Here is a 16089-nt window from a genome sequence, read left to right on the forward strand (position 1 = left end):
CTTTCCCTGCTGGCACTCCAGGCTCTGTGGGACCTGTGTAACAAGGCAATAGTGTCTGGGAAATAATGAGCAGGGGAATGCAGGGCTGTTCTTTCATTGCAGTGTTAGGTGCGATGTTGCACACTAAAGCACCAGATCAATACTTCCAGCAGCAACCCGTTCAATACACCTGAATTATTGCTTCATTTTTCTTCTTATTATAGATGAGTTGTGTTATTATTTTCCCCAAATCGATATTTTACAACCTTTTTTATCCGTTTCTCCATAAATTTTGTGATTACTTTAAACTGGGAATTCCGGTACACTAAATAAGATGCAGTATCTGAGAGGTAGTGAATGTACCAACACAATTTTTTACTCCAGACACTGCTTAAAGGCAGATCCTAATCAATAGCTAAGTAGGAAAATTTTTACGTAAGAAAGTTGGAAGCAGCACCACGCTTACAAAATGAAAATCCAGGTTCCTAGAAAATACTGGCTGCAAAAGAAGACTATTTTAGAAATACAGGGAAGGAGAGGTCTGATGGGCACTTTGCGTGGGAAATTTAATTCCAAACAAATATGCTTTTTACTTCCCCTCAGCTAAAGGGCGACCATAATTCACTGAAATTGTTTCTTACAAAGCAGATAATCCTGTGCACCTTAGAGTGATTTAATTAGCTTCCGTAGCTGTCTCCTGCTAAGTGTTTAAAGCATCTGCAAATCAAATCATGTTAACTCATCTGCTGCACCACTTTCTTTGTTCTGTGCATAGGACCTTCCTAATAGCATTAATAGAAGCATGAGTTTCCCTGGAGAGGGGAGTAGCAAAGTGAGTTAATTACATAGTTATTGTAAAATTGTGTACATTATTCCACAGAACACGCTGGGTAAGTATTAAGTTGCTACACTGAAAATAAAGACAATTTGGGGTGATCCCAAGTACCGAAATGGTACAATTTGAAAGGAAAATGCAGATTCCCACCGAAGCTGGAGGAATTCTGCCAAATTCCTGCATGCAGTCTGCCTGGCCTGGCTGCTCACGGACTGCAGTGCAGGACCCTGGCTCTTCCCTATGCTTCAGCTGCAATGTCTATCCTCACATTTACTGCACGATTACAAGATCGAGCAGTAGGAGGTACAGTAATCTCCATTCAATGTTTTATAACACTTTAAAATTTTTAAAAGCAAAAATAAAAAAATCCCTAGGATTTTCTGCTATAATTTGTACAGTTTTCTGCTGATATCCACTTGGTCTAATTAGGCATCACAGAGCCCTCAAGGAGCAAGTCCAGCAGTTTCTTTGGATCTGGGCATCAGGACTACAGTGGGGCAAATAATTCACAACAAACTATTCCCAGGCAGTAACTCTCCAAAGATATATTTTTCTCCAATTATTCTGCTAAATTAAAATATTTGTCAAATAGTTTTTCTGACCAACCTTATCCTTGTAGATAGATAATTGCAGAGTGGATTGTTACAAATTTTTTGTTTAAATTCTCCATTTATAGCATTTGTTCAGCAAGGGCATCACCTCACCTGTGTCTTTGCTGACTTTGAGTTCTATTTCTTACCAACACTGAGTTTTACTTCCTTTTGTCCAGACAAAGACATGGAAAATTCACTTTCCACAGCACACTCCTGAGTTTTTCTCAGGAGGGATTGTTTCACCACACTCACTTGTTCAAACATTCACGGGGAGCAAAACACTACAGGGAAACTGAAGGAAATTCATTGCCAAAAAACAAATGAATATTCATGGTCCACAGAAATACCCTTATTTCCCAGCTCTAATCAGCATGAACATCTGTGAAAAAAAGTCTAATGGGGGAAATTGGAGAGGGGAGGGGGGTCATTTCCATCCTTTCCCTTAGGCCCCAATTTAAAGGAGGTTCATTTGTCCTTTTAACAGAACTTGCAAGCGATGCAAGGATGAACAGTTTTGGTGAAGAAAGGATGTGCAGACTGGCCTTGTCTTTGGGAAATTTGAACTAAATCCTTCATTCTAGAACAAAAGATACCTGGTGCAGGTTCTTGTTCCTATCTCTGGCCAGCCAGACCTGTGCACTGCCCAGAGAGCTCCTCTATCAATAACAGCCCCCGAGCTGACAGAAACACCCAGGGAAAATCCAATCTCAGGCAAATAGGTGAGGCATGCCTCAGTCTCATCCTTTTGAACAACTGACAGGCACAGCTCAATGCAAGATTTAAGGGAACAAAAAGTACTTCAAAATTAAAAACCTGTAGAAAAATATACTATTGTTTTCCAGTATGATGGCCAGTTGAAGACCTGTTTTTTTGGAACAGCAATGTAATGACTATTTCTAGTAGCTGTGCACAACATGCATGTGAACTTTAGGGAGAATTCTTTTTGGAGTGGTGAAAATAATCAGAAATCTACATTTGGAAAAATAATTTCCCTAGTAGAAGTGGCCTTTCAGCATGAACTCATGGTTACTTCTGGCAGCAAAATCTTGCTTTTCATTTTTACAAGTATAAGCTCGCTGCTGGGACTGCCTGAGCACACAAACTACGTATTTTTATTTGATGAGCTGTAGTCTTCTATGGAAAGTATCCCACTGAAAGCTGGGAATTGGGTATAAGTTAGGAGAAAAAAAGCAGAACGAAAGAAAAAGGCGACAATAAGTAGATGTATTTCAGAAACTATCAGGGTTTGCAACATTTGGGGTAATAGTAACTTTCCTATACAGCACCTGGCATGTGGGGCACTGAGGGTGAAATGCTCCTCATCCAGCTTCAGCCAAACATGTGCTTATTGGAGCACTTGTTCAGAGCCCATGTGCAGGCAGAGGACAGAGAGAAGTTTCCTGATGATTCCCCCACATCTAAGATGATATCTAAGACAGTCCAGGGGGTATCAGCCCAGAGCTCCAAAGGGTTCAGTACATTTTTATAAGGTAAAAGAGGGCCTCATCATGTTGAAAAGGGATAAAACCCACCCTGAAGATGCTGCAGTACTAAAAAGGGACATCAAATTTCACAATTATTGATAAGTATCCCAGTTTTGCCCTGTAATTTTCAGATTTAAAATGGGGAGTCTGGCACCAGTTTCTGTTTTAACAAATGTGTATTTTTACTGGATGGCTGTTACAACATTTTAAATGCCATGTGCATTTTCTGTCCCACGGGGTCTTAAAAAAATACCATATTTAGTTGCTTGTGTAGGGTTTCTCTCTGTGTTTTTTTGGTTGGGTTGCTTTAGGTTTGTGTTTGTGTGTGATTTGGATGGTTTTTATTAACTCTCTGTCTGCTGGGTGTGGGCTTTCCTCTTTTTAACCACCAATGCTGACACCTGGTGCTATCCAACAGCAGTTTGAGTCCACAACTCTTCAAGCAAAGAGGTTAACCACAATTTATGGCAACAGGAAAAAGAAGAAAAATCATTTTTGGGAAGGAAGGGAGAGGACAGAAGTTAAAGAAGACACTGAGAGATGAAATAACAATGGGTATGGCCATGCAAATACCTTAGGGCAAACAGTGCCAAACTGCAGCCCTTCAAGGGCAACTGTCCAAATCCAGGCTCTTTATTGTGATACTGCCTGGATGGCTCACACCTATCTCTGGTGTAAATTGCCATGAACTCCCTGGTCCTTTGCAGTCTAAGTTTGGTGTGGAATGAAAGAAGTTCATGCAGAATAGCTGCAAAAGCACAGCCTAATTTACATCATGCTAACATGTTGGTGTTCTAATATATCCAACAACTTCTGTCCTACCTTGTGGAATAAAACGTCTGCATATGCTTGGCTTGGCAGGATTAACTCATGATGGTTTTGTACTTCTTAATTAACTGCTCACGACAGACTAGGGGCAAGATCCAATGGCAAAACTCCTTTCAGTGAAGGTTATACAGTTATATACAGACCTTAAACAATCAAGCTTGAGATTTTTTTTTTTTAATTAAAAAACAAAAAGCAGTATTAGCACCACAAAGTTTTCCCTTAGCAACAGCAGCAGCTGGGTGATGACAGTGACCTGCCAGGAGGTCCTGGGGAAGCTTGTTGAGATTGCTGAAACTTTTGTGCAGATTGAATCTTCAAGGAAATTCTGCTTTCTCGAAGACATTAGCCAGCCATTATCATGAAATAAATGTGGCCCACTGCCACATGTCTCACATCATTTAAAATACCATGGTTATAACTCCTTTCCGAGTTGGCTCCTGTGGTGTCACCAACACAGCAGTTCTGCAGCCTACAGGGCACATCTGCACTGCAAAGTTTCATACAAAAGTACTCAAAATACCTTTAAATAAAGTAAGGATGGACGCTGTAACCTGTGCCAGGAGGCAACTCTGCAGAGTTTTGGGCCAGCCTGAGAAGCTGCCAGGATTGAGCTTTGTCAAACTGTGATTAAACTGTTTCCAGCATCTCTATCCAGTCACCAGGGCAGACCACATCACTTATGCACTTGATATCTTCATAACTAAGCAGAAGAGTCTGTGTGAGTTCTTGCCAGATAGCAGAAAAATACAAAGAACTTCACACTCCATGCAACAAATTGCTCTTGCATCCACTGAGATGAAAGGCTACAAGTACAAGATTTTCCTTTTATCTGTATATTAACAAAAAAAGCCTGAATCTGTAGACATGGGCAATATTGAGACACATCTTCTCTGTAGTCACTGCTGTCAGAAGCTCTAACCAGGCTAGATAAGCACTACTGGCTGTGTAGGGATGCTGGTACAAGCACAAGGAACGAGGCTGCCCAAGTCCTGCCTCTGGGGAACGATGCTGCACATCCCAGAGCTGGGCACTTGTGAAACAAAATGCCTCAGCAAAATGGGCCCTCACTAATGAGCACCTCAAAGAATTAAGCACATCTTAAGGAGACTATTTGGCAGGCTGTGCTGTGTGAGAATGTGCCTCAGGCAGCTGTGCACTAAATTCAGGTCCTGCCTCCCTCTCCAGAGCCAGTGTGCCATGGGCACCTCTGAGAGCCTGGCCATGGCTTGGCCACTCTTCAACCACAGCAAATCCTGCAGAAACCTTCCAGCAGAAACCAAAGCATGCTGCACCCCACAAGAAGAGCAGGAAGGATGAGTTAGGTACATACATCTCCACGAGGAAGCCAGAATTCCCAGTCTATTAAACGCGTCAGTGGCAAGAAGTAGTCGGGGATTCTGCTTTCTGGACCAGCAAAGAGACAGTGCCTTGTCCCTCTTCATAGGGCACAGCATCAAAATGCATTAAAGTGATCAGTACAGCCTCTGCTGCCACTCTAAACTGCCCATTTCTGTGGTGTTTGTCTAACCTGGACACACACACATTAAGAAACAAGGCAGTGAAGCCCCCTGTAGAAACAAAAGTACAATGCAGACTTTTTAGAAATTCATCTCAGCTCCCTGTTTTATTGGCCATTTTTTTTTTAAAGAGGGAATAATATCTCATCAAGTGACATGAGCTAAAAGGAGAATAAAAAAAGATTAACAATTTCAGTCTGGAATAAGAGTTTTGAAGCAAGGGTATGAAAATTTAAAGGTACTGGGGTGGGGATAAAGAAAAGAATTTACAAGGCTTATTTTGTGAATCCAGAGGGTTAATTTATCATGAAGTCTGGAACTTGAAAAGCAAAAAAATGGTTTATTGGCTCTGAAGGTCAGATAACAACGTTATATCATATTCAATAGGTTAAGGTTCCAAGGGTCTACAAGGCTGCATGACAATTGCAGGAATCCTTATAAAGTCTATTTTATACCTTTATTGTTAATAGCTTTCTAATCCTTTACCACAAATTTATAGTTCAGAAATGGCAACACATCTTAAAGATTAAAGGTATGTGACAAACAGTTCATGTCCTTTAATAATCAAATCTCATAGTTTAGATTGGGGGCTTATCAGGCTTTCTCCTACTCCGTGGTTTCATAGGTAGAAAATACTTTATATCCCTATTACATGAATGATGAATGGGACCATTGGTTATGGGCTGTTATTTGCTTGGCTGTAGTCAATATGTTTTCTTTGGACAGAGACGTCAGTGATTTATTTCTCTTTTGGCCTTATCACTTATTAACTCAGGGCAGACAGAAACAGCCAAGGTTGTGAATAAGGACTAGTGCCCATTTAGACTTCTAATATCAGAGAAAATATTCTTTTTAATGATCCAGCTACCCTTTGCTGTGTAGAGCCTGATTGCACTTCCCTCTAACTAGAAAATAAAGGTCATATTTCTTGGAAAGTGTATACATAAAATATGCAAAATAATATGTTTCCTTCCCAGCCAGCTTTATTCTGACGGTTGCTGTAATTGCTTTCATTTTGAAGCTGTCCAACAGGTACCCTGCACACTTTTAGTAATTGTTTTTTGCAGTGTGCTATGGTGCTACCAGCATTTAAGAAATGCCAAACATATGAGGGTTCTGTGCTCCTATTAGCATAGACTAGGGATTTTCCAGTTTACCTCCACCATCTCCTCCCTGCAATCAATTAGGATTCCTCCCAGCTTCCTTCCCTGACTTTCTGCAAACCAAACCAACCACCCTAATATTCTTAATATTCCACCCTGATAACCATCCATATTTCACTCCACTGGGCATGTCCTTACAAGCTTCAAAACAAATATTTTGGTAACAACATTAACCCCCCAAACCACCACCAAAATGATGAAAACTGAACTTATTTCATCTAGAAAATCTTGTTCCAAAACATTTGCAGCCTTTTGTTTTTCCCCTAAAAGTTTCCAGGAAGGGCAGGTGACTGACTGGAACACACAAAGGGCCAGGTTCAAGCTTAAACTCAAACAGAGATTTCCTGAGAGCAACTTTTCTCCTCAAGGGCAGCTAACACTCAGATCACATCACTGCTGAGGGGGTTTGGAGGGAGAGCCTGCACCAATCCCAGCCTTGTTTTCCCTGCAGTTTCCTGGACACAGCAGTAGTGCCATGAGTTCTTCAGTGACTGTGGCAAACACCCCATGGCAAGGTCCACCAGGGAAGGAACACTTGGCACAGTGAGATAAAGGGGGAACCCAGTGAAATCTGCATTAGGATATTTTTAAAACAGTTGTTCCAAGGACTTTTTTTTTTGCTTGTTTCCAGAGACATTAATTAAATTCCCCAGTAAAAGTTTACATTTTAAAAGGCTTGATTTCATTCATCCTTACTTGATTGAGCTCTAGAGTAAGGATTTGCTATCTCTCCTCCCCTGATCCTCTCTGAGATCAAGAACAAGTTTTCTATGGAGCATCCAAAGCCCAGGGTAACCTGCAGCACAAGGCTCTTCTGCTTTCAAGAATGAACAGCTCTTATTTTAAACTTTATATATTTCTTTGTTTTGAAGGATTTTGTTCTGTTCTGCAGCACCTTGTGACTATTTAACTTCAAGACATTTGATACTTTTTATTCTGCCACTGCTATTAATATTTACTAGTGAAAGGCAGATAAAAACTGCTGTTAAAAACGAACAGCATTCATTTGCTAGCTATCAGATCTCATAGGTGGTCACTCTTCTGGAGAAGTGATGTGCTCTGTATTTCATTTCAACTTAATGATCCTCATATCTTTGAGGGTGAAGAATTTTATAAACATCAGTATAAAACCTGATACAGCATCAGAGATGCTGGATTTTTTCTTTTATTTTTATTGTTCTGTTGATGGTGGCCTTCTCTCCTGATTTATACTAATCAGTTATTGAAGTGCTCATGATTTAATAATAAACACACATGAATGAGGCATTGTAAAACTAATGAGGTTGTGGATTACTGATTTTGAGAATAACTGCCACTAGGTTTTAACATTTCTCAGGAACTAACAGCCACACAGCTATGGCCAAGGTTAGATGGTGTAAGGGTCAAACTCCAGTCTACAGGGATCAAGAAAGGCTCCACTGAGGCTACAGGAACCTCTGACAGCCAATCTCTTATCACCACTTCTTTTTCCTTCCTTTTTTTTCTTTTTTAAATTGTTTTTTTTTAGTCTACAAACTCCAGAACTCTCCATTCTGAAAACTGATTGTTTCATTGATTATGTATCTTTTGAACTTTGCATAGTTATTGGTGCTTTCTTGAAAAGAGGAAATTTTCCTAGCAAAGGAAATCGCTGAAGTTTACCAGGCTGGAAACTTAAGGGGCTCAAGATCAGTTTTTAAGTGGTTCCAATTCTAACCAGATCTCTGTACATGACTCCAACCTCTGCTTCCAGGACCATGGATTGAAGTTTGAGATGGTGACAGGTAGTTTTCAGTCTCTTACTCTTGAAGGTATTTGACTTAAAAAAATGAAAAGAAAATGATTCTCAGAAGACAACTACTCCTGTGCTTCTGTAAATAAAACTACCTAAAATTAAAAATCTGAAAATGAAGTCACCTAAAGCAGAGACTTTTGGAAATCATCTGTGATCTGCAAGGCCCTTCCTGCTTGTACACAGACTCAAATGTTTTTCAGAAGATTTTTCCACATGAGGCTATTTCTTCTTTGTAGCAAATAGGGGAGCGAAAAGTTCCCTGAGAAGCCCTGTGACATTTCAGAGACAGACGCAGTTTCCCAGAAATTCTGTGAATATCCTGACCTTCACAGCACCAGGATTTCCACATCTCCCCACACACAGTGGCCCAATGGCATAACACAAACGCTGGTCAGCCCAGGCAGTGTCCACTCTGTCCTACTCAGCCTTTGTCACAGTTATCCTGGAGGATCAGGGCTCATCATCCGGGTTATTCCCAGTGCACAACAAGCCCTGTGTGCCCACACTCACCCTCCAGCCAGCCATTCCCATTAGCAGCACTTCTGGAGACACATCCCACCCCACAGCTCGTAACAAACCCCAAATGGCCCACGGGGGACTTGCCTGTTCCTCTTGGTGCCCTGTGAGCACACAAAGGGTTCAGCCCACAGCCTCCCCGCAAGCCTAACGCAAATTAAAATGGTCCCTAAATTCCAACCTGTATCCAACCACGTAACCTACTTCCAAAACGAGGAGCAGTGTTTGAGGTACTGCTCAGCCAAGAATCTGAATTAACCTGTGATGCACACAACCTCAGTGACACAGCTCTGTACTTCTGGCCCCTATGAAGTCTTTTGCTCTGCTTTGGGAACAAAAGCACAAAATCTTAAACTGAGCAGGTGGTAGAAGACATAGCATAATGCATTTTTATGGACCCTCCAGATGTCCTTTCCAATATGCAGTGAGATAAATTCTCATCTCACTTACAGTCGTGCAGCCCCACTCAGATCTTGCAGTTTAGTACCACTGCAAAAGTCATCTGTGAAATTCATGTTGTCCATGGTACATCCATTTTTTTTAAATTAAAACAAACCCAAAGAAAATTTCAAAGGCCTATCTGCATATCACAAATTTGTGACAATTCTCCAATTTAATTCAACCATATATATATATCAAGGTGCCCTGAGACACCTTGCTAAACTACCTATGGATTTGTATCTCCAATCTCTGCCTTTATCTCAGTTTCTCCAGTCCTAAAATAATGCTAGTGATACATACCTGACTTCCAAGTTGTGACACAAAGCTTAATTCATCCAATGCTCTCCAATGCCAGAAGAAACTTAGAGATGAAGAGTGCCACAGCAAGTTTGGGTATTTCTATGTGCAATATGGACATTTAATATTATTCCAAAATGAACGCACATTCAAAGTGTGTTCAGACTTCTGTATTTCTAATAATGTTCTCTCAGGAATGTCAAAGCTTAAAATCGAAGAAATAATTGCTCTCTAAGTGCATGCTAATGGCTCGCTCTGCAGATGGAAAATAAAAAACTGATGTTTTCTTGTAAGCATGGGGTTGACACTGGTTTATTTCTTTCAGAAATACTCACAAAAGCCAGGATTTCTCTGTATATATGTGACCTTGATTTCTAGATGGCACATGGACTGCTTAGAGATCATGTTACTAAGTTATTTGCAGTTAAAGAGGAAAAAAAGGCTAAAATTAATGGGTCACTGGGTATTTTCTTCTGAGAACTTAACTACTTAACAGTAAGAAAAAAACAGTTTACAACCAGGTGGCTTGAGGGGATATTTTGTTGAACACTGATTAAAAATAATTTCTTCTAAATGAGACCTGACCACAAAATGGGACCATTAACGAGCAGGGACATTCTCACCAGAAAGGAAACTACGCTTGATCAACTCCTGCACCGCCCACAAACCCCAGGTCTTGTTCTCTTTCTCTCTGACACTCTCTTTTGCTTTTCCCCCCCCTCCTTTTTCTGCTCTCCCCTTTTCTTGTTCTTAATAGCAGGGTAAATAAGCAGCAAGTGATGCTGAAATGTTTTCGGCCAAAAACAGAGGCCAAACTCCTCTGAGAAAACATTTGGCCTCTGTGGTTTTGTAATATGTTCCAGAACACTGAGTTCACTGAAGAACATTGTGAAAAACTCCCATCGGCTGGAGTGATGCTGGGGAATGTTACTGTATCCCAACTTCCAATTGGTCCATTTCCTGCAGGCCTTGTTAAAAAAAAAGAAGGAGAAAAAAAAAAAAGGAAAAAAAAATAGTGCTATGTGGGAGTTAAAACAAGTTCTCATGGGAAAAATGAATGACAAGAAATTCTAGCTTTAAAAGAAACAGCTAATCTGCTAGTTTGATTGTTCTTCAAAACTTACAATGAACCAATAATCCTAATTAAAACCACTTGGCCTGGTTCTCTAAAGCATCATAGCTTTTTCTATGCTTCGTTTGTACACACCATAGACTATTAGTTTTTTTCTAGTGCTCACTAACAAAGTGCTGACTTTGTTGGGATGGCTGAGCTAATTTCGTGAACTCAGTGTGAAACCTTAGCTAAACAAAATTGTGGTAATTTTCCTTAATTTGTAAAAGTGATTGGAGTGCAAACAAAATTTTCCTCTTGGGTCAATCCTATAATTTTCAATTAACTAAAACTAATCGGCAGGCGTGTACTGAACCTGCATTTTGTTTAAAGGGCTGGAAGGCACTTCTGAAGGTCAGGATACATTAACTGTTTTTATCTTAGTTTCATTTAGTCCTTTTTAAAAAGCTACATTTAAGTTCAGGCTGGCTCTAAAAGGAAAATGCAAATTGTGTGAGGTAGGATTTCAGTCACAACAGCTTTACTGTATCTATTGTAACTCTGTAAGTAACTGCATAAGTGAGAGAATTGTCCATGGACTGGCTCACCTTTGATTTTATAATTTTTTATCATTATTATTTAGTACTTCATAACTTCCATTTATTGAATGAAAAATACTGTGTTTTAAACATCAACCTGAAAATGCATACATGGAAACACTCACCCTACTGGGACACTTTATTTCCACATTCAGCCATCTGCTTCTGGGCAGACAAGCTAAATTGCTGCCCTCCTTTTTACTGGAAAAGCTAATTAATGATGATCTGAAAAGCAGCCCCAAAATGGGTTCAAGCCATTTTTACACTTAAAGAAGTCATCAAAAATTTCTTTGCAAAGTTAAGGAGAGCAGGTTTCCCCCTTTTTTCTTCCTTCCACATTCACACCTGCCATTTCACCAGCCCCAGGGGTAGCCACCCCAGTGAGGTGACAACAAGCAGGACAGCACAACTTCCTGCAAGAAAGAGAGGAGGGAAAGGATTCATCTCAAACAGTCTAAAGCTCTGGGCAACCCACTCCAGTGATGGTTCACACCATCAATTTGCACTAGCCATCAATCTGACCTTTGCTTTTCCTTTTGTTCCAACACATTCAAACTCTAAATAACTTTTCTGATATGGTGAGTTATCATCCAGTATATGGACTTCCCACACATTGCTGAAATCATAATGCTCACAAATAAACACACAAAGCCTCCACAAGTGCCTGCTGCTCGGCCAGCAGGGCAACATGTGAACATTGTAAGAGCCAGTGTAAAGAAACCCAGTGCATAATCCCAACTGGGAGAGAGGGTATTTGAAAAAAAAAAAAAAGAAAGCTTTATAAGGCACCTTTGTTCAACTTCCTTAGTGTTAACAAAATTCAAATAAGAGCTTTCCTGCTCAGCTGGAGCACAGAATTCTCTCCTCTGCCTCAAGTCCCTGGGTGTACATTGAGAGCTGGAGCAATGTATGTGCCCAGTGGAATTCAGAATGCCTCAGTCACAAGTATTTATGATATATCTTAAAGTTCCAGGGGCAATCAAGGATGAGGAAATGAATTGCACTGGGTTGTGCTGAACCACAGTTCAGGCAAACAGTTCCAGCATAGTCCTGGCTGTAGATGTGAACAAGTGCATTAAAAGCACATCAAAACCAGGGCAAAGCTGTTAATTCTTGCAGCACACACACATTCCAAGGAATCAATGACACACATCCCTTCTAGAAAGTTAAGCTGCTACTTGATTTATTTCCCAGGCCATTCTTATAACTACTGAGAATGGTTTGACACTGACAGCACCTGCAAAGTCCCAGTGTAGTTTTTTTGTTAGTAATTCTTGAGGCCAAATCACTCTACTTAGTGGTCTCCAGTGTGGAGACCACCCCAAAGCACCTGCAAGTCGCTGTGTCTGCAGCACTGGCTGGGCTGAGAGCTACTTGAGCTTCCTGGAAGTCAGAGACAAGTGAGTTATGGTGAGATGGGCTGGCAAACAGGCTGCTGCTTTGAACCCTTGCAAGACTTGCTGGACAACTGAGACGGAGATGTTTAGCAGGATCCTTCTCGGGGCAGCTTTGTGTGTCTGGCTCCTTGGGCTTGCACTCTTCCTCTGTTTGTTTAAGTACTGCAGTATCTGTTTCCCTCCTTCCTCTCCCCTCCTGGGTAAAGAGATGTCCCATTGTGAGGACAACCAGCCAAACAAAAATCCCACACTGGTGTTTTCAGATTCATCCCTACAGTTACCCAGGTCTGACTCCAACCTCAAACTGGTCTCTTCACTGACATCCTCAGCCAAAACAATAAGATACAGCACAGCTTTTAATGACGAAAGCAGAAGCCTTAATAAGTGTGATGTATTGCCTGCCCTATTTCTCCTCCTTTCATCTAAAGCATCCATACCTGTGTAAATGAATCTTCCAGGCGTTCCCTTGCAAAACTGCTTAGACTTGTAAGACAATGTAACTTCTACAACCCCTGGGATATGTCGGGGAGGCGTCTGTACACGGATGGCATGCGGAGTAATCAGCTAGAGAAAACATTGGGAAGGGAGAAGAAAGAGAAAAAAAGCACTGTTAGATGCTGAACATTTCTTTAATAACACTTTCCTCTCAGATCACAGTAAACAAGCTTTGAAACATGTAATTAACCTGTCAGTGTTTGAATACAATCTTGATGTAACCCACACAAAAGCCAGTGACTACAATATTTACAAGCATTCTTGTAACAACATTATTCCTGTTTTCATACATGGCAGGCAATCGCTTCCTTGTGCAAGCATCAGCCCTGGTTTAAGCCAATAACTCCAGCTTACAGCAGCAGGATTCCCACGTTTGCTTGGATGAATTCTGGGGTCATGACAGTGTCCAACACAACAGATTCATAAATGACACGTGGTCACACGTGTGCACATGGCACAGCACAAGCCCAGGGTTTTAAATACTCTAGTCCCCACCTGATATCTGTACGTTGGAAAAGCACCATGTGCTGCTGCTTTAATTTTCTTTTCATTTTGTGGAGGTCTAACTGATTCCTGTGGAAATGCAAAGCTTGGCTTCTAAAGGATGCTGGATCTTTCCTTGAAAATTATGAGAGCACTCAAAAAAGATGTAGCAAATAAAACCATCTAACCATCACTTCCAGTCTGCTTTCACTGCAATGACTGACACATGTCTGAGAGGGCTTCTTCAGGTGCAGATTTACACAGAAGTAAGTAGATAAACTTAACTTTCTTTTTATTTTGGCTGGGGATTCTGATCCTCTTGGGACAAAGGTTGGGGTGGGTTAGTGCTGCACTTTCCAGGCTCTAGACCATTTTTGCTCTTTCAGGATTCTGGACTGAATTTAAAATGTGGTCCCTGAAATTATTAGCAGAGCCATCTAGGAGTTCACTAATTCATAGCAGATTATCTCAAATCTCTGCTGCTCTCAGAAACTACAGCATTGTCCTCCCCATCACCAAAATGTCCTCTTCTCACTCGCGCTCCCTCAGAAAAAAACAGTAAAAAGAGGTCCATAGAAAAGGTGACATGATTGTGTCCAACAACCAAGATACTGCTCTGGCACATGGATAATCCTTCTCTGGCTGTGGCACATTAACACACCTCTAGAGAGGCAAATAAAACCAAGACCATAACCTGGCTTGACAGTGAGCAAAGCGTGAGCACCCCATGCAGACAACTGCTCTATGCTCTTGGTTAAATCATGTCCTGGATTGAGGAATAAATTTCAACAGATTTTTTTATATAATAAAAAGCTTATTTTATTCTTATTTTTACTAGGAACCAAATGTTTCAGCATTGCAGTAAGGTCCTAGCAAAAAAACCCAGACTTTCATCCAGTTCTTTGTTTAGGGCACAGGACTAAAAAAAGAGCACAGAAGGAGAGTAATATCTGTCTGAGAGCCATCTGTGCTACAGAGGGAAATGGCACACACAGTAGGGAGCTCTCCATATTTAAAATAAGAAAATTAATATTAAATCAAGTTGAACGTTAAAACCAAAACTACCAGCATCAACTGCTCCAAAAGCTATTCAGATCCACAGAAGTCAGAAGCCACATGTCATTTTAGAAATTATCATGTAGGGGTTGATATCTTCTTGTTTGGGAGCTCCAAAAGTATGTTTTCAGGCTCTGCTTTGGAATCGTGTGGTTTAGAAACTTACTTTGAAAAGAAACCTGCCCTTTTTTCTAAATTGCTCACTCTATCAATTGGAAAAAAAAAATTAACAGGAGTAAAACAAAACCCAATACCAAACCCCAAACTTCCAAGGAATGCTTTTACTTAAAACGAGTTGTCTTACAATTGAGCTGACCAAAGCCTAAAAGTCCAGGCCAATTCTCTGCACACCCTCAAAAGGCAGCAGAGGCCGAAGGCAGTGCCAAGCAGCAATTGATTTCTAGTGCTTCAGACACTTCTCACATTGGGATGAGCCACTCTCTGGAAGCTTTGACCCTTCCCCACTGAACCAACACGACAAGTTTAGACTACTTGCTCAACTGTAGGCAACCAAACATAACTGAGATAAATCCCATCCTCGAGTGGTTCTGGTTAACTGGGTGAAATGGCAAGATGAGAAAAAAATTATGACATTTTTGGGAGAAAATATTTGTAAAAACAGCCAAGGATTTTAGTAGTAAAGGTTAACACGCTCATCTTACTACATCAGCATGAGCCTTGCATCCCTCACCCCCATTCTGTACAGGCAGCTTCTGGCTGGATCTTTGAATTTCCCAGCATTTACTGGTCTGTCACCACTTTAATGTTCTTTAAATATAATTTGTGGCATTTTCCAATACTCATCTTCCCTGTTTCCCAAGAAATGTCTGACCTATTTATGGTCCATTGTTACAGAGAGCTGGGGAGAGTTAAGCAAGTTTCCTGGTTTATTCTCCACAAACAGTTTGGTTTTCCTTTGTGCTCTGAAGTAAATAAGTTTAACTGTGTTTAAAACCACAAATATACCATAATGTCGCCCACACATTCCCAAAGGGTGAACATTATGTCTGAAGTCCTATGGTTTAGGACGCTCAGGATGTATTTTATTCCTCTCTTCCCTACAACTAAAGCTTGGGAGGTATACCAGGAGAATTCATGGGCCTTTTCCTTTTGCTATTTCTCCGTCACATCTGTCATTGACCACTGGCAGGGATTCAGTGCTGAGCCAGGGGGGCCTTTGCTCAGGGTCAGCCTTCAGGTCTCCTGGCCAGCTTGGTTATGCACCAGGAGTTCCCTACATTGCTCTCATATCAGAAGATTGGCTTTAAGGGACAAGCAATGTTTCTTTGCACATCAAAACCTCCCACCTTTGGTCTCAAATTCTGGTTCTGCAGCGCTGCCAGGATCTGCACTATGGACTGGGACCAGCTCTCCAAATTGTCCAGATTGGTTTGCAATCCAAATGATCCAACTGGTGCTGCACTTGTCTGGGCATTCCAAGCCCACCCACAACAAAAGGAGATCTGCCCCTGCCTTCTATAACTCCAGGATTGTGGGATGCTTTCCTGTCAACACTGTCAGCCTGAGGCCTAATGTTGGGAACCCACTCCACCTTTCCCTGGATGTTTTTTCCTTCACACC

At 41.0% G+C, this 16089-nt stretch overlaps 1 protein-coding gene across 6 annotated transcripts in view; it reads right to left on the reverse strand.

Annotated features, from left to right (window-relative positions):
- EBF1 (early B-cell factor 1) overlaps positions 1 to 16089 on the reverse strand; it is a 261012-nt gene that overhangs the window by 48928 nt on the left and 195995 nt on the right. For all 6 annotated transcript variants that reach the window (XM_017728154.1, XM_017728152.1, XM_017728151.1 and 3 more), the window contains exon 6: positions 12912 to 13038. In XM_017728154.1, coding sequence (XP_017583643.1) covers positions 12912 to 13038 — 127 coding nt within the window. The remainder of the gene's footprint in view (positions 1 to 12911; positions 13039 to 16089) is intronic.

The sequence above is a fragment of the Corvus brachyrhynchos genome, unplaced genomic scaffold, assembly GCF_000691975.1.
Source record: "Corvus brachyrhynchos isolate BGI_N302 unplaced genomic scaffold, ASM69197v1 scaffold21, whole genome shotgun sequence".
Lineage (NCBI taxonomy): Eukaryota > Metazoa > Chordata > Aves > Passeriformes > Corvidae > Corvus > Corvus brachyrhynchos.